Source organism: Myotis nattereri (assembly GCF_964212035.1).
Source record: "Myotis nattereri genome assembly, chromosome: 17".
Lineage (NCBI taxonomy): Eukaryota > Metazoa > Chordata > Mammalia > Chiroptera > Vespertilionidae > Myotis > Myotis nattereri.
The window spans coordinates 37523661-37543116 of NC_138092.1; the positions used below are offsets into that span (position 1 = coordinate 37523661).

Genomic DNA, 19456 nt, shown 5'->3' on the forward strand with positions numbered 1-19456 from the left:
CAAAAACAAAAACCCTCTGCGTATTTCTTTGAGTTAGCAAACCAGGTACTAATGCAGGTCTTTCATAAAAGCCAAGTGGTGTACAGTACGCTTTAAACGCAGGGATACCTGCTTCTACCATTAGGTCATTTTTTTAAATTGAGGTAAAGTACAGATTATGAAATGTAACATCTTATCATTTTTTAAAATATTTTTTATTGATTTCATAAATAAAGGGAGAGAGAGAGAGAGAGATCTATGATGAGAGAATCATTGATCGGCTGCCTCCTGCACTCCCCGCATTGGGGATGGAGCCCACAACCCGGGCATGTGCCCTGACTGGGAATCGAACCGTGACTTCCTGGTTCATAGGTTGATGCTCATCCACTGAGCCACGCCGGCTGGGCACATCTTATCATTTTTAAGTGTGCAGCTCATTGCGTGGCATGAAGTACATTCACATTGCTGTGCAGCCAGTACTGCCGTCCAGCTCTAAAGCTCTCTTCATCTTGCAAAACTGAAGCTCTCTACCCATTAAACTTTCCACTCCCCCCTGCCCCAAACAGAGGAGAGAGCTCGCAACCCAGGTACGCAACCCAGGTACGTATCCTTGACCAGGAATTGAACCCGAGACCCTACCTTGTGAGGGCAGATGCTCTAACTGCTGGGCAACACCGGCCAGGGTTAGTCTCACTTTTTGACCCTAAATTCACTTATTTTCTTTCCTAGATAGTTTTTAAAAAGCCCCCAAGACCCAGAAAACCTTCCAGATTCTTAGAAAAACAAGACTTGGTTTGGAGCCTCCTGCCCCACCCCACCCGCGGTCCTCAGCCTTTACCATTAACAGTGTACACCACGATGACAGCATCTTTTAAACACAATTGATGCTTTTCTGATGAGAGCCGCCTGGGTGCTCACTCACCCTCCCCTCACCCAGGGGTTCAGTGGTGTGTAGGAGGGTCCTGGGCACCTGAGGTTTAATGGGCATTTCAGGTGATTCCCATCCGTAGGCAAATGAGAACGGGCTTTAGCTTGACCTTTTACTACCAGCAAGCCTCTTCTAGTTGGGATTAAACACCACAAACCTAAAATGAATGGCTGGCTGTATTTCTTTCGGAAGATGGCTCCTGGGGCTGCCCCTGTGTCTTCTGTTATTAGAAAGAAGAGTCCATTGGCTCAGAGGCTGAATGAGTCAACAGCCCTAACCACTAACCCGCTCTTCTCATTTCACAGGCAAAATCCGTTTGGGGTTTCAGGAATCATTTCCCTCTTCTCTTTTGTAGTTCACTCACACACAGACCCCATTTTTTAATGTCTCTTGACATTTTGATTTGTTATCCCAGTAATTTAGATTGAAAACACCCATTTGTTCATTTTTATTTCTTCTCCCTCTCAAGACCTGTCAGTCCTTGAAATCAAATTGCAGGCGAGTAGTTAACCAGGAGAGGCTTTTGTCATTTGTAACATCTGTAACAATTGCCAAAGTTTCTGGGCTCAAGGGTCTTTTCCCTCCAAACTCTACTGGGCACTTGTGTCCTCAGGCTCCAGACGCCGAGGCTCCCAGAGCTGTGGCCAGCCCCAGGGGCCTTTGGTGTTTGTCTCTGAGCACAATCTTCAGCATTGGCCTGTCCACACCCTTCAGTCCTCACCTTTGGCAAAAGGAAAATACTAGAATTCCATCCCATGCCTGCTCTGGATTGCCCAGCCCTAAACTCCTAGTCACCGGGAAGATTACTGAGTTAGACCTGCCTTGGGCTTGCCCAGGGGGCCTTGTGGCTGGGATTTGGTATTCAAGAACTGGAAACCAGAGATAACCTTGCAAGACACCTTGCACATTCTTCCTGGAAGACAGTTTCAAAATCAAACTTAAGGGAATGTGGCTCTGGCACCTTTAAATCAGATAGCCCAGGAGAGTGGAATTCTCCAAGAGGACTTTGCCATGTTCCCAGGTTCAAGTACTCACAGTCTTACAGTCATCAGAGGTGGAGAACACCTCTTCAAAGAAAAAAGCTTGTAAAAAAAATAAGCTCTAGTGAGTTGTGGACTGTGTTTGGCCTCTCAGTTGTCTTGCTGCATTTAACTGGTTAAGAATGGGGGAGGGGGGAGTATCACACAAATGGCTTTAAAATCTTACCAATTATTTTTTATTGGTACTTAAAATATAATTGATAGGGAAATAGATGTCAACTAGAACACACCATGGAAGCAAATGGAAGAGCACAGCATTTTTAAACAGTTTATAAAAATCAAGAATGGAATTTCAATCCCTTTGATATGTTTTCTTCACAGCAAACTGTTTTCGACACAAAGTACTAAACCCGAAACAAATTCCACAGACAACACACACAATTTATCCTACTTTTAAATACATAATTACAAAAATCCTGAGATAATGTAAGATGAAATGCATGACAGTAAAAGAATATTTTTTCCTGAGACCATATGCAAAAATAAGAACACAATGTTCTCCCTAAATATTCTGTACCTTAGCTGTGATTATGGCTGAATATCAAAATAGTATAACTTATTTTATTAGTTGCTTTTAAGCCAACAAAGCAATGAAAATTCTTGGCAATAATAATTGGAAGCTGAATATATACCTCTTACAAGGTAGAAAACTACCTTGTTTTCTGTAAGATTCCCATATTTTATGAAGAGAGTATCAATGAGGGGTAAGTTTCTCTATTTTGTTATTTTTTTAAAAATGTTTATTGATATGAGAGAGGGAGAAGGCAGAACTTTGTTGTTCCACTTATTGATCCATTCACTGGTTGGTTTCCGTCTGTGCCCTGACCAGGGATTGAACCCTAAGCCTTGGCCCAATCTCAGTGATGGCGAACCTATGACACGGGTGTCAGAGGTGACACACGAACTCATTTTTTTGGTTGATTTTTCTTTGTTAAATGGCATTTAAATATATAAAATCAATATCAACAATATAAATCTTTGTTTTACTATGGTTGCAAACATCAAAAAATTTCTATTATGTGACACGGCACCAGAGTGAAGTTAGGGTTTTTCAAAATGCTGACACGCCGAGCTCAAAAGGTTCGCCATCACTGAGTATGTGGTGGTGGGTTTTTGACTTTGACTTAATCTACTTTGTATTATTGTTATAAATTAATCTAAATTATCTTTAGGAATAGCGAGATACACATTTTAAGCAAACATAAGAGAGCTTAACGTAATTACTGAAGGAAGATGTTATGAAGTGATTGTATTTTCCAAACCGAAAATTGATATACCTAACCTGATCAATATGACCCAAACAGTCAAATTAAATTAAACGGTTTTCAGTTGTGTGGGCATGTATGATCCATGAAAAGTTATTATTTTGCATGCATGCATCTTGGAGTGCTGGTTAGAAAAGAAAAAAATTTACCTTCCTTTGCTACTCTTCTGGTTTAAAACACAAAGTTAATTTGAATTTTTCACCTTGGGGGGAAAATCGGCATCACACCACTTCCTGATGTTCGCTTTAGTGTTTGATTTTAAAATAATTCTCAGCCCCATGCACAGGAAGAAATACAGTTCGAACTAGCAGTCAAAGAAAGGCTGCCTAATTACAGGATGAGCCCCAGTCTTTTCTGAAGACCATTGTTCTGCCTTAATTAACATGAATTAAAACAGCCCTAAAACAACAGGGCACATTCCCATTAGGATCAATTACTCAGACCCAGTCACTGAAGCTAAGAATTCCCCAGAGAAAAATCTGTCACTGCTTTTCCATGGGCATCCCTTCTGTCTAAGGACGGGGCCACAGCTGGGAACCTCCCCCTGGAAGGGGCATCTGTTCCGTATTGAATTTACTCCAGTTTGAGACGTGGACCGTGGATAAAGGGTGAAGAAACATCCTAGGTCGTCAATAGAACCATGTGATATAGTGGCTTAGTAGCCAGGTGGCCTACGAAGCACCTTTATTCTGGTCTTGAGTTTTCTGCATGAATGTTCAAGTGTGTTGTTTGCCTGTCTTCATATAGAGCATCCTGGCTGGGTCACAGGCTGGGCTGTGGAGTCAGGTGGACCTGGCTTTGTCCCTCAAGGCACCAGTTCCTTGCACTCATTTTTATAATAGTGAACTCAGTGGTACCCTTACATGGGGTCAACATTCAATAAATATTGGCTATTATTGCCCATGAGATGAATCTGCGGTCTCCCTACACATCGGAGAGATTATTCCCAAATGACTCACATCAGCCTTGGGAGAACTTCTATGGCACATTTTAAAAATAGGTTTCATTTTAAATACTCTATATACCATCATGAGCCACCTAATTAGAAAGGCCTCAGAGAATTCCACTTTTCTATTCATCAGGAACAAGATCAGGCTTAAAACTAGAATATAAATACATTTATTTATTTTTCATTCTATTGCAAAATTGTCAACCTTTCCTGGTTTGGTAATAATTTGTCTTCCCCAATTGGTAAAGGTCACAGATGGTGGGGTGAATAAGTAACTTCCGTGTCCTCCAAGTAATTCTGTGCTGGGCCAGCCAAATTAACAGGTGTTTGTCATGAGATGGGGAGAAGTGAGAACTGAGGGTTTAAGACAAATCCAAATAAAGATGGGAGATCAACTCATGTCTGAACACTTAGTTACAATACTAAGGATGCTCTGGCTTGAGTGAATTTTAAAATAATTTATTCTGTGAAGAAACTTTAACAGGTGACGGCCACAGCCATATCGTAATTGGGGACCCAAGGAAAGGCTTCTCTTTCACCCCAGAAATTCAACGTGGCCCCTCCTCTCTCAGGGTTTTTTTCTTTTCCAGGATGCTCAAGAACTATTAACAGCCAGCTTTCACTACTTATCAGTAAATTCACCAAAATTTCATTCTTATTGGAAATGACGGAAAACATTTCTTCAAAAGCTATTAAAACCAGTTGGTACATCTGGTCATTGCAGCTAACCGGTCAGTCCCATTTTTCCGTTTCTTCTCTCAGTAGAGCCATCTTTTGTTCACACAACACACGTACGCAAGAAAAACAAAGACAGAACCCGAGTGCTTCGTGTCCCCCATGTCCGCAGCCTGTCCGAGTGCTAGGAGTCTTCATGAAGCTTCATGTGGGAGCACAGGGCGTCTTGATCGGGGAAGGTTTTCCCGCAGCTGCCGCAGGAGCAGCCCTGGCCCTCCTTGTGTGAGCGGCGGACGTGGCTGTCGTGGGCGGCGTGGGACGCGAACGATTTGCCACAGTGTTTGCATTTGAAGGGCTTCTCCCCCGAGTGCTGCCTGATATGTGTGCGGAGGATGCTGGAGGCAGTGAACTTCTGCCAGGACAGAAAGCAGAAGGAAAAGCAAACTTCCATCAGCTGGAAGACCAGTGAAACGACGGGTTTCCTTTCCTGGTCACTATCGCTTAGGCCACCCCTTCGTTCTCCAGCTGATGCTGAGAACCCGGGGTAGCACCCTCGGTCAGCAAGAGTAGCCTTAATAGTAAAGGACATGGTCCGTGTGTCATCCTGATGGGTTCAGAGCAGCCCTGGCTATTGGAACAGTGGCTTTTCAGCGCCTAAGATCACCTGGGGTCTAGTTAAAAATGCAGACTGACAGCCCTAGCCCAGAGAATGTGCCCAGTAAGTACACTTTGTGGGGTTAAGAAGGAACCAGCATTTAAACCAGCAATTCTAATGGGGGTGGGGGGGTGGGGGGCCCTAGGACCCCACTCCCAAGATACACTGCACTACAGAAGGAGCAGCTAATACTGGCCAATGTCTACGCATAAGTCAGTTCCATATTGGGTTCTTCTTGTAGATTTACGTGTACTCAGAAGAAATAACAGATTCTGTGTGCCCTTTACCCAGTTTCCTAAGGGTTACATCTTACAAAGTAGAGTATCACAACCCAGCTACTGATGTTGACAGTTAAGATAACGAACATTTTCATCATTAAGATCCTTCATGTTGCCCTTTTGTAGACACACCTACGCCCTCCCACTCCCATTTCTTACTTAAGCAGTGGCAAGCACTCATCTATCCTCCATTTCTATAATTTCATCATTTCAGAATGTTATATACACAGAATGGTAAGTATGCAACCTTTGGGTTATGGGTTTTCCTCACTTGGCAGAGTTCTCTGGTGATTCGCCCAGGCTGCTGTGTATACAGCCCATGCTCCCTTCACTTACCCCCGGAAGGACATCTGGGCGGGGGCTGTTATGAAATAAGCTGCTACAAACATTTGTGCACAGGCTTTTGTGTGAACATATAAGCAACTGCAGGGTAAAGAAACTGCCCAACTCTTTTGCAGAGTGACTATAACATTATAGATTCCCAAGTAGCTGCTGTTTTTACATTATCTTTCCTTAGCCACTTCTTTTCTTCTCCTTATTTATAACCAATCCCCTCATTCATGTCAATACTATGCTCTGACCCTTGTCACTTTCAGGTAGTATATTAGAAATGTAATGACTTTGCTTTTGGGGTCCACTGACAGTGACATAAAACACCAGTTTAAACTGGTGACCTCAGATTCGAGGGGCTGGGAGAGAAGCACTGAACAGTGGGGTGTCTGGGCGAACAGTGGGGTGTCTGGGCATACGTAGGGTGGGATCCCTGCTCAGTAAGGTGTACAAGCTGTCCTTCACAGGCACCCAGACATGGCCAGTCTTCACCAGATTAATGGGAGTCTACTGTGTGACAGGGGTGCATTTCCTCATCACACACGCCCTGAATGCCAATTTGGCAGTGGGTCGTTGTATCTGACCATCACCAGCAAATGTGAGCATGTTTGTGGGCAGAAGTGAGGGGTAAGCCAGGCTTTATGCTTCAAGTTCCTGTCCATGGACACCCAAACAGAGCTCAAGGCAGATCCCTTCCAGGAGGTTCCACCTACCTTCGTACAGTACACACACTGGTAGGGTCTGTCTCCAGAGTGAACTCTCATGTGCTTGTTTAGACTGGAAGACTGAGAGAAAGATTTCCCACATGTAGAACACTAAGGGAAAAAAGAATAGAGTTGGAATCACATCTTCCCCTAACAAGTTCACTTCCCCAGGATGTTAACTACTGTATTTATTCTGTGTGCTATCAGAGAATCAGCAGCCCCGCGCCCAGGGTCTATTGGCAGTAGAGAGACCTCCTGGCACCACACTGAGGAATCCCGGGCATGGGCTCTGGTCAGGAGTCTGCCCCATGCTAATACCATCTAACATCTTCGGATGTCAGTTTCTTCCGGTGTGAAAGGAGGGAATTTAACAGGATCGTGGTGTTCAATAGAGGCCTGAATTAGTCCTGCCCTGTCAACATGTGACCAGAGTGTCCGTTAAACTCAGACCCTTTGTCCCCTGATTTTCCTCGAGGGCAAAATACCTACTCTGTCTTCCTTACAGGGCAATCACTGTGCAATTAATGCAGCAAGTATTTATGGCGCGCCTACTGTATGCTTAATACGCTAATTTTTCTGTAGTGCTTAAAGTTTAAATAATGGGCATATATTTTATCAGATGTTTGAGATAATATTGCAAACAGAACAAATTATAAAAGGGAAGCGATTAGCCGAAACCGGTTTGGCTCAGTGGATAGAGCGTTGGCCTGCGGACTAAAAGGTCCCAGGTTCGATTCCAGTCAAGGGCATGTACCTGGGTTGCGGGCACATCCCCAGTGGGAGATGTGCAGGAGGCAGCTGATCGATGTTTCTATCTCTCTATCTCTCTCCCTTCCTCTCTGTGAAAAATCAATAAAATATATTTAAAAAAAAAAAAAAAAAGGGAAGCGATTAGAAAGAGAAACTGTTCTTGGAAAGTGAAAACAAACAATAACATAAAAGTGCTGAATAACTGAATAGGCCCAGCTGACTGCTGAAGGCTAAATTCACGATTTGGAAAATAAGACTAGAGAACTTTCTGAGAAAGCTAAGCAAAAAATAAAAATAAAAATTAAGTCAAGCACAGGGAGGTAGGTTGAACGTAACACCTGGCCAGAAGGAGTTCCAGGAGAGAACAAGGGCCTAGAAGACAGATAACAACCAAAGAAAGAACAAGATCATTCCTTTCAGCTTAGGATTTGTGCCTTCAGATGGAAAGAGGACCTTGTATTCCAATGTGTGCAAAGCAAGAGAAAGAAAATAGAAATACATCCAATTTTGACACATTCTGTTAAAATTTCAGAACTCCAAAGATAAAGCAAAATTTCCATGAAGTGGTTATTTACAAAGAAACAAGAACCAGATTGGTGCCCTGGCCAGTTTAGCTCACTGGATAGAGCGCTGGCCCGTGGACTGAAGGGTCCCAGGTTTGATTCTGGTCAGGGGTGCATACCTCGGTTGCAGGCTCCATCCCCAGCACGTGCCAGGGGGAGGCAACCAATAGATGTGTCTCTCTCTCTCTCACACTGATGTTTCTCTGTCTCTCCCCCTCCTTTCTATGCTCTCTAAAGAAATCAATGGAAAAATATCCTTGTGTGAGGATTAACAAAAGCAAATAAATAAATAAATTTAAAAAAAAAGGAACCAGATTGGCTCCAAATGATAGAAGAAAAAAAATGGAGTGATGCTTTGAATATTCTGAGGGAGAATGATTTCTACCTATAATTCTGTATCCAGGCAAACCATCAAAGAGATATGTGACTAAAATATCCACAGACAGCCCTAGCTAGTTTGGCTCAGCGGATAGAGCAGCCGTGGGCAAACTACGGCCCGTTTGAAATGAATAAAACTAAAAAAAAAAAAAAAAAAAAAAAAAGACCGTACCCTTTTATGTAATGATGTTTACTTTGAATTTATATTAGTTCACACAAACACTCCATCCATGCTTTTGTTTCGGCCCTCCGGTCCAGTTTAAGAACCCATTGTGGCCCTCGAGTCAAACAAAAAGTTTGCCCACCCCTGAAGCGTCGGCCTGCGGACTGAAGGGTCCCAGGTTCGATTCTGGTCAAGGGCATGTACCTGGGTTGCAGGCACATCCCCAGTGGGGGGCGTGCAAGAGGCAGCTGAATCGGTGATGTTTCTCTCTCATCGATGTTTCTAACTCTCTATCCCTCTCCCTCTCTCTCCCTTCCTCTCTATAAAAAATCAATAAAATATGTTTTAAAAAAAATATCCTCAAAGGACTCAGAAAACTTTTCATTATGTATCCTTTAACACAATTACTTGAAGATATACACCAGTGATACAAAAAAGAAATCAAGAAAGAGGAAGGGTGGAATAGAACAATTAGTAGAATTTAAGAAGGTGTTAAAAAAAAAAAATCCAAATGACAGTTCACAGGTCCACAAATCACTGGTTCAAATCAGAATAAGCTCCAGGAAGAATGTGAATGTCATCATACAAGTTACACAATTAAGGAACTAAATTTGTGTCCTGAAATTAGAAATGCTGGCAAAAATAAAAGCTTATAAAGAAGTCAAAAATGAAGTAAAGTTAAAGCCTTGTAGAAATCTGCACAATTTATCAGAACAATGCTTTCTGAAGGAAAAAAAAAAAAAAAAAGCCCTGTCTCCATGGGTCAGGTATTTCAGAAGGCTAGAACCTACCTTCTGGACTTGTATGAACTCTTGGTTCTCATCGTTACGGACTACACTGCAAGGGTGGGGAACCTTTTTTCTGCCAAGAGTAATTTGGATATTTATAATATCATTAAGAGGACCACACAAAATTATCAACTTAAAAATTAGCCTGCTTGCCCTGGCTGGTTTGGCTCAGTGGATAGAACATCGGCCTGAGGACTGAAGGGTCCCTGGTTTGATTCCGGTCAAGGGCACATGCCCGGGTTGCAGGCTCGATCCCCAGTAGGGGGCACGTAGGAGGCAGCCAATCAGTGATTCTCTCTCATCATTGATTGATGTTTCTATCTCTCTCTCTCTTCCTCTCTGAAATCAATAAAATATATTAAAAAGAAATTAGCCTGCCATATTTAGCCAAACATTTAATTAACTGACCCCTAAAGCTTTGGCAGGGTTAGACCAAGTTATTTCATGGGCCTTATATGGCCCTTGGGCTGGACGTTTCCCACCCCTAGACTACAGGGATTTCCTGACATTTTTAATCTATGTTCCACCTGAAGTTTGCTCAACAAATTGTCTGAAAAGGGGGTGCATTTAGGCTTAAAGGCTGGAAGGAGGATGCTAATGCAGGGGTTTTCTTTTTTTTTTTTTTTTAAATATATTTTATTGATTTTTTACAGAGAGAAAGGGAGAGGGATAGAGAGTTGAAACATTGATGAGAGAGAAACATCGATCAGCTGCCTCCTGCACATCTCCCACTGGGAATGTGCCCGCAACCCAGGTACATGCCCTTGACCGGAATCGAACCTGGGACCTTTCAGTCCGCAGGCCGACGCTCTATCCACTGAGCCAAACCGGTTTCGGCCTAATGCAGGGGTTTTCATTGTTGGTTGTATACCCACATCTGTTACTTTTGTCAATTTTTTTTTCTCTTTTCGAAACCGATTATTTTTGTTAAAAATCATTTGTCTTCACTGGAGCTTTTTCTTTTATTAAAGTTAAATTAAATGTTTTCTTTTGGGCTTCAATGGGAATTAAATATACTTTATCATTTTAAAAGTGAAGTACTACTCAAGCTAAAGTAAATGAAATAAAGAAAACTAAAAGAGAATAAAAACGTTAAGCAATAAAAATCAGGAAAAACCTGAAAACTCCAAACATGAGGGCAAAGTCCATGGGAAATTCAGGTCAGATGTTGGGACATTAGCTACATATGTGCCTCTTGAGCTCTGGACAGAATTCGTGGCTACAGATTTGAAACCCACTGTTAAACAATATGTATAGTCATGATAAAGGAGAACGTGCAAAGACAAAATAATGAAAGAAGCCTTGGGATCACCAAGCATGACACATTATTATTCCTTAAGTCTACCAGAAAAACAACTCTTTTGAAGGTCAAATCATCACTTTCTCTTTTTAAAATGTTTGTATTGATTTTTAGAGAGAGAGGAAGGGAGAAGGATAGGTAGAAACATGGATGAGAGAGGAACATCATCTATCTGTTGCCTCCTGCACACCACCCCACCCCCACTGGGGCTCAACCAATTACAAAAATAATCATAAATGGATAACAGAAATAACTACTTCTATGTAATATCGTTCACTGCATCATCATTGGCGAGACATGCGCAAAACAGGGGATTGGCTAAATAAATCATGGTGCAACCATCTGATGTACTGATACAGCCATTATATTTACAAATGAGTTTGTGATATCTTAGGTCAGAAAATTAACCTCATAATCTTCAGTATGATCTAAGTATACTAAAAATACAAACACATATTGAAAAGAATTATACCTAAGATGTCTTAACTTTGGGCCATAGCATATCAGGTGGCTTCTGTCTTGTTTTTTCCTCCATATTGTATTTACCAAGTATGCACTATATATTTTTATGTTAAAAAATAATTGGAAAAGGGGAAAAACCAAAAGGAAAAAATAAAATGAAATAAAATCGGAAGTAAAATTTTTAAAGGATCTCCAAGTTGAAACATAATGATCTCTCTTTGCTTCCCTCTCAATCACAGGTCCAGAGCGACAGCAGGCCCTGCACCCAGGAGACCTTCGGTGTGTCCGGGGTTCTGGGCAGGACCTGGAAAGCCAGTCTGGGCCACAGGTGGGGTCATTTGCTACCAGAACTAAGTTCTCACCTTGTGAGGCCGGTGCTTCTCGTGAACATGGAGGATATGGATTCGCAGCCGGTCCCGTTTCTCGAAGGATCTTTTGCACTGAGAGCAGGGGAATTTCCTGTCGCCCTGGTCCACGCAGGGGGTGTACTTGAGATGCTTGTCTCTGTAGTATCTGTAGGTAAACACCTTTCCACATCGGTCACATCTGTACCCTTCTGCAGACTCTGTCAAACATGGGACAGGAGCGGTGGCTTGGTCAGCGACCTTACCTCATTCTTACTTCCTCCAAGGCAGCTTTTAACGCCTTTCCCTTACTATTGGCAATTTTAAACATGTACTAAAGTAAACATAATAAAATAATAAACCCTCATGTGCTCAACACGAAGCCTTGACAAGGACCAACTTAGATAATTTTGTTTTCATTATACCACTTCCCTTCATGATGGAACACTAGTTTATCACTTGGTTCCTAAATACCTCACACCATAACCTTACACTGACTGGCACTTGTTACAAGGTTAATAATATAACCAGAACATTCTACTCTCTGTGTCCCTTTCAGACCAGCCAGAGCTACAAGTTCAAAACTGTTCACCCAGGACAATGATGGACAGCAGAGCTCCCGTCCGTCCCAGGCCTCCCGAGGCTGTTGCACTTGACCCCATTTACAAAGTCTTAGGCACTCCCTTAGCGGATAGTTCACTTCTCTGAATTTTGGGGGAGGATTCCAGAGCTAGAATCTTCACTTACAAAGGAGGGATGACAGTACCTTGCCTTCCCTAACACAGAGTTATCATGATGGTTAATTTAATGCTGACACAATGAGTTCTTACCACCATGAGTGATACTATCACTGAGTGATAAGACTGAGAAAGATAAGTTGTTGTTATCAACGGGAGAGGGAGGAGAGAGAAGTTAAGAGAGGGAGCTGCAGATTCTAGCAAAGGAGGTGCCAGGTGACGGTTGTCTACGTGCTGGGAGGAAGGGAGAGGACGGGGGGGGGGGGGGGGGGGGGGGCACTACAGGGGTCTCTGTCGGGGCACAGGATTCCAGGAGAAGTGGCTTCCCTGAGACCTCATTGTCTGGCCCCAGGGAGGGAGGAAAGAGCCAGGAGTGAGTCTATGCAAGAATCTGGAGATGGAAATCTTTTCAGGATCAGGACAGCAGGGAAGCTATCCATCGGGGGCTTTGTTAGTTAACAACTGCATCCCAGGCACGTTCAACAAGTGGCTAAGGAAATAAACCATTCACTAAGTAAATAACCAGGAAGGCAGCCGCAACCCCAGGACAATCCATCGCCCAGCCCAGTCTACCACTTTCATTGAGGTGCAAATCTCAGAACCCCCGTGCTGCACCCGTTTTTTTTGTTTTGTTTTGTTTTTTTGTTCAGAGCTAGAATCTGGTCAGAAATACCTGGCCTTCCTGCTTCCTGGGATGGGAAAAGGGGGTCTTAAAGATGGGGCCAGTGGTCTTTAACTCAGGTCTTTGGAAATTTATCTTAGTTTTATTCTATTCCCTTTTCCTTCTTCCTCCCTTCAGCTGGGTCAACTACTCCTTCTAACCCAGGGCTCTCACAACCCTGATTCCCATGCTTCTTGCCCCACAATTCACACCAAATTTTGGAAGGATTAAGAGGAAGGATTAAGCGTTGTTTTCACATTCCACACCTCCAGCCCCCAAAACACACACTCGGCAGGCTGCATACTCAAGTAACCCGCCCACATAGGGTCCAGGAGCGCGACCCCCCCCCTTTCCCCTGCCCCGCGACCTTAAGAGAAAGATTGTCACCCATCCTCACCAAAAGCCTTGGAGAAAACCTTGTCCGAAACATTCATAACAGCAAACAAATGAATTCATCCATAATTCTTCCCAACAAATGGAGTCCTTTACAAGCCCCCCCCCCCAACATTGTCCAAAACACACAGTATTTTAACAGTGCCAGGAGCATCGGAGAATTTGCTTCATAACTGGAGCAGAGGTAGCTGCGGGCTGGGTTTCCCACACTTACCATCAAACCCTCACCCCTGCTGCTTATATGCCGTGATCTCTGCTATCTGCATATTATTCCATGTGAACACGTCTTCATTTACTTAAGTATTCTACTACTGAGCACTTGACATTGTGCCTTTTCACTAATACGGGTGGTGCCGTAGCAAAAATCCTTGTGGATAAAAAAATCCTTTTGGACTATTTCCTAAAGATAAATTTCCAGAACAGCATTACTGAGACATCAACAGTTATGAACATTTGAATAGCTCGATACATAAGGGATTTTTCAAAAAGGGGAATGAATAAATTTGGAGATGGAAATAAATTTCCATCTCCATTATCAAGCATGTATTTGTCTCGAATCTCTTTTTAACTTTTGTTGTAAAAGCAATGGGCAAAAGGGAGACATCTCTAATACTTCCAACAATAAAGATAAGTTTAAAAAATAAGTAAAAGCTATTGGTATAGTTTGGGAAATGACCAAAAGGCTGTGCGTGACGCAGTGCTAAGTATGTGACAACTCTTGAGTCCCAGGAGATCCCACCACCTCACTCCCACCTCCACGTTAGGGTAGGAGGACGACAGTTCACCAAAACAATTCGGACAGGCCCGCATTACTTGGACTCTGGAAAGATACCTCCCATTATTCACCCCCTAATCCCCGGAGAATGTGTGGTTGGTTGACTTTGGCTTCACCATCCCCCAGCCTAGATAGACTGCCTCTCTCTTCCTGCCTAACATGCCCCGCCCCCCACCGCCCCCCCAAATTTCCTCTCAACCTTAAGCAGCTTTTCCCAACGGAGTCAGTGTCTTCCTCCTTCATTCAATCCACATGGGGCTCCAGGAGCAGGGGATAAGAAGGCTTAGGGTAACTCCCTGGCCTGAAGGACAGTCTAGCTCTAAGACAGGCATGCAGACAACCAGTGCAGTGTGTGATGGATGCTATTCCCATTGGCTTTTACCTGCTACTCACGGCACTTACTGTAACACAGGGCAGTCTTCTACCTGATCACACATAGTACAGTAACCTGCACTTGTCCTGTCCCACCTATAAGATCAGTGATTCCCAGGGCTCACTCTGAGAGCCTTTTTAAAATGCAAATTCCAGAGGCTCACTCCCAGAGAGGGGGTTGGTGGTCCTCTAGCTCCTTGCCACTAAAATGTGGTCCAGGGCCAGCAGCAGCAGCATCCCTTGGAAGCTTGATAGAAATGCAGAATCTCAGGTCCCAAGCAGGAACGGGAATCTGCTCCTTCCCAAGACTGCCCAGGTATTCACAGCCACGTTAAAGTCAAAGCGTGAATCTAGCTCAGTGCTGGTCACACTTGGCTGAGACCCACAGTGAGAAATACATTCTCTGAGACCCAGCCCCCCCCCACACACACATCCCTGGGAAACAACTTCACAAACAATGCTTGCTTGCTCTTACTTGAGATTCACATCAATATTTTCTATCCTACTTTATTCTTATTCTCTTTTTTCCTTTCACGCACAACTCCACCACTGCCTTGATTTCCCGCCCCACCATCTGAAAGCACTGCTCTGGCGGGACTTCCCAGGCTGCGTTAGCCTGAGCAGGCAGGACTCAGAAACTGGCTCGCCTAAGGCAGAGGTCGTGTCCATTGATTCCGCTTTTATTGTCTTCTCTGGGTGGAGGGTGAGGGGGTACAAGAAAAGGGATCCTCGTGAACAGAAGCAGCTTCAGCAGCTTTGGGAAGATGAGGGCCTCGTCCTCCAGCGGGGGAAGGCCCCCTGGTTAGAGACACTTTCAGTTTAGTCTCGGCTCCAGCCTTCAGGGGGGAGGGGAGCTCCACCAGTTGCCCAGAAGCTGCAGGAAGGTGTCCTTCCACCAGGAGCGCCTCACTGGCGAGGCAAAGGCGTGCACTCACCTTCAGAGGGCCCGGGCGCCTGCTTCCCCTGCTCCGTCACCTGAAGGCTCACGGGAATGTCCAGAAACTTTTCATAGCAGTCTCCGTACCACACAAGCAGCTCTTGGTTCTGGGAGATCTCTTTGCAGCTCTCATAAAATATCTGCCCTTGGCACTGCACTGCAACCAGGTTCTGCTCCTTGGGGAACCGGGCACAGTTGACGTAGGACATCCAGTTCCCTGCACCTCCTTTTCCATCTATGAAGTGGCTCAGACGGCCATCTTCAAAGATCTGAAAGTCAGAAGGCATGGAATTTGAAATTTATGTGTCAAATATTTATTATCCAAATCTCACACTGGAGACGACTGAATATATGTATATTAAGCCTAACGAACTTCATTAGCTTAAGGGCTTCTCTATAGGTGATGGGACATTTTTAAAGATTCTTCCTTTATCTTTCTTGATTTCCAAGCTTCTACAGTGAGCATGTGTTAATTCCACGCGCAGAGGTAAGGGAAACAAGGGGAGATTCTGCTCAATTCTACTGCTTCAAAACAACCGGTCAGTTTTGTATTTTATCCCAACCAAGTTTCCATGCACAGTAATGAAGCCCTGCTTTCTTTCTCTGATCCTGGCAATTGCACTGGCTCAACACAGTCAGAATTTCAGCTTACTTCCTTGGAGGACATTACTGGAACTAGAAATTCAGGGTCAAGGGTGGGTAGCTGATATACTCTGACCAACTGCAGTCTGGCCTGCAACCCCCATACACAGTCAAGCGTCTCAGCCTTTAGCTAACTTCATAGACAAATGACAAAACATTTTAAATTTGGTTTTATTTCCCTTGGCATCTTCTCAGCATCACTAGATCCTATTTAAAGCAATTGTTTTTGTCTATAAATAAGCACAATGTATGAATTCCTTAAACGTGTATGCCCTGGCTCATGTTCACAGACTAAAATGACTTAGGGCAACCACAAGGCGCCTGGGATTTCTGCAGAGGTGTTATTGGTCAAGGTCATGGATTATGAGCCCCCACCCCCACCCCCTTTATATTGCAAAGCAGGCAGCACAGCCAGCAGATTACTGCCTTGTCCCCTCTCTCCTGGGAGAGGGTGGGGGGCACAGGCCAAGATATTCCTCCAGCAGCCACCTCCCCACAAAAAAAGCACATTTACCTCCCACATCAGAGAATTGTCTCCGTAGGTCTTGACTTCACTGGCGTTGACCACTTTACCTTGAAAGGGTCCAAACCTGACTCCTTTGGCAATGAGGCTATAGCAGAACACACCAAAATGCGGGACACCTCCAAACAGCATCTGCCTGAGGCAGAGACCTAGGGGAACCCCAAAAAGAGAAGTGGATGAGCACACTCACTGCATTAGACTGAGGCAAGAACTCCAAGCAAGGTCTGCCGCCTACCTTCTGGCAGTTGAAGTGCGTCCTGATCCAGAGCTTGAGGAAGACACTCGGACCCTAGAAAAGGCAGGGGTAACGTCTTGTTTTTCGTTGCAAAGTATCATGAAACCCTTTCATGAGGCGTTTCCCTCCGTGCTCCCTAGAGGTAACCATTTTCCTGAGTTTGATGCTTCTATTTTTCCTGCTCCTTTTACATATACACTTTCTCCTTTGAGACACAAAACAACCCCTTTCAGGTGGTGAAAGGAACCCCATTTGCAAATTTAAAGAACTTGAGAATCAGAGATAATGCTGACTTCGACTAAAGTCAAGGTCGATGGATGCTGAGCTGGGACTCCATGACCTGCATGAGGCGCTCATGGAACTAACTACCTGGCACATCCTGGGTGAATCTGAGTCCAGTGGACAAGTCCAGGGCAGGAACGTTTCTCTCCTCACCCTTAGCTCTCACTACAACCAACCTCAGGAGTCATGCAGTTAAGCAAGTAGGGCTCAGATGGGAGCCTGACCTCCCCAGGCTCTGTCCTTTGACAGAAGTCCTGATATTAGACATGCAGCTCCCCACCTCGTCCGGACTCATATTCACCCTGAAGTGCCCCTTCCCCACTCTGTTCCCCCATCATCCATCCATCCATCCATCCATCCATCCTAACCCCGGATGAAGCGGACTGCCTTTACCAGCGCTGTCTGCAGGGACCAGGAGGCCGGAAGCTGCATGGTGCAGGCGCTCTGGCGAGTGCTCCGGGCCGGGGAGGAATCCGTACAGGACTAAGTGCAGGTCCTCCTGGGTGAAGTGGTAGCGAGGAGCCGACGTCCGCTCCTGGCTCAGGAGCTTGGGGTCCTCCTCAGGCCGCTTGCCGGGGAAGTGAGGTGGTGCCTGGGAGGTCTTCAGCCCCTCGGGCAACAGGGAAGCACCCACAGGGGGCGGCGGTGGCAGGAAAACCTCAGGTGCATAGCACCGGCCGCTGTCGCCTCGACCACCGATGTGGGCCACGTCTTCCCCGGTGGCCCCGGGATAGTCGCGGCCGCTGCTGACGAAGTGTTGCAGCTCCTTGGTGAAGGGGGGGAATGGGTACCACGGCGCCAGCTTGCCGGGCCAGGGCAGCTCGTAGAGCGGCTCCCTCGGGAGGGCCAGGCCGGGGCTCAGCAAGGGAGGAGCGGTCCGCAGCGCGAAGGGGGCCACGGCCTGGGGCGCAGACACGGTGGGGACGGGGACGGGGAAAGGTTGGTAATCCTCCCCCGCGGCGGCCAGGCTGGTCCCATGGGGGCCATAGGGAGCGAAGGGCGCGTAGTAGGGGGCCAGGTGTTGGGGGCTGCTCTGGAGTCTCTCGGGCAGGTAGCCCACCTTGTCCGGAGGTCCGGCCACGCCCGGCGACCGCAGAGCCATCGCAGGCCACAGCGCGGAGGATCTGCGGGGAAACACGCGCGGGGAGTGAGGGAGGGCGCGGGCGCTGCGGCCCGGCTCCTGCCCGCCAGCCTCCACCCGCTGAGCCTCCACCGACAGAGCCTCCTGCCCGCCAGCCTCCACCCGCCGAGCCTCCACCGCCAGAGCCAGCCGCGGGTCGGAGGGGATCGGACACACTCCTAATTCGATCCCGCAAGCCCCACCTCACACACAAAACAGAAACAGCCGCCGGCCGGCGGGGCTCAGTGGTTGAGCGTCGACCTAGGAACCAGGAGGTCACGGGTGGATTCCTGGCCAGGGCACATGCCCGGGTTGCGGGCTCCGTTCCCGGTGGGAGGCGTGGAGGAGGCAGCCATGGATGATTTTCTCTCTCCCTCCCCTCCTCTCTGAAATCAATAAAAAATAAATTATATATATGTATACATACACACATACATATATACTTTTTTTTTTTTTAAGCAAAACGAAAACCTGGGATCCGGCCAGACCCGACTACAAGTCTGCAAGTTCTGGGTAAGTGTGGCCCGTGCCTTCCTCCCTCTCCAACATGCCTCACCCAGAGCGCCTGTTTCCAACACCCACGCTTTCTCCATGTGGCCCCAAACCCGGCTCGTGCAAAATCTGTGTTAAGTGCCCTGCCCCCCTCTTCTCGGTCCAACAAGAGTCTTCACAGGGTCGGGGGAGCCTCCGGGCCGTCCCACGCCCGGCGCTGGGCCCGGAGCCGAGCGCCAGACCGCCCTGGGCTGCGGGGCGGGCGGCAGTGCCCGCCGCTCCCGCGCCCCCCGCGGGAGGCAGAGCCAGTAGGGCCCGCTCACCTGGCGCAGGACGCGCTCTCGGAACCCGGGGTCGACCCCGCGGGCCCAGGCGGTCTGGCTGCCCGGAGAAGGCGCCACCTTCGGCTCCCCGCGAGCTCCGCAAGCAGCGCCGGGTGTCCCGCGCGGACCGAGTCCCGCCACTCGCCCCAGGTCCCTCGGTCACCCCAGCTGGGGCGGCCCCTCGGGAGCAGGTGAGCCCCGCGCCGCGCCGGGTGCGAGGGCGAAGCGTCGCGGGTCGCGGGCCGCCGGCTCTCCAGCGCCAGCGCCTCCGCCCCCCGCAGGGTGGCGTTTTAATGGACGCAAGCTCAGCACGGCCGCCGCATGGAGGTCCTCCAGGGCCGGGGGTCTTGCGGGCAGGATCAATGAGTCCCATAAGGAAACCAAGCGGGGTCGTGACTCAGAAATTACAGAAC

General features: G+C 46.6%; 1 protein-coding gene across 1 annotated transcript; it reads right to left on the reverse strand.

Annotated features, from left to right (window-relative positions):
* Window positions 1-5020: 5020 nt before the first annotated feature.
* On the reverse strand, window positions 5021-18210 carry PRDM14 (PR/SET domain 14; the record flags this gene model as incomplete). Its single annotated transcript, XM_081111099.1, is given in 8 exon segments — window positions 5021-5248; window positions 6813-6914; window positions 11570-11772; window positions 15425-15695; window positions 16583-16772; window positions 16774-16802; window positions 16804-16880; window positions 17502-18210. Coding segments are annotated over 8 exon segments (1809 nt in total).
* Between the last annotated feature and the right edge of the window lie 1246 nt (window positions 18211-19456).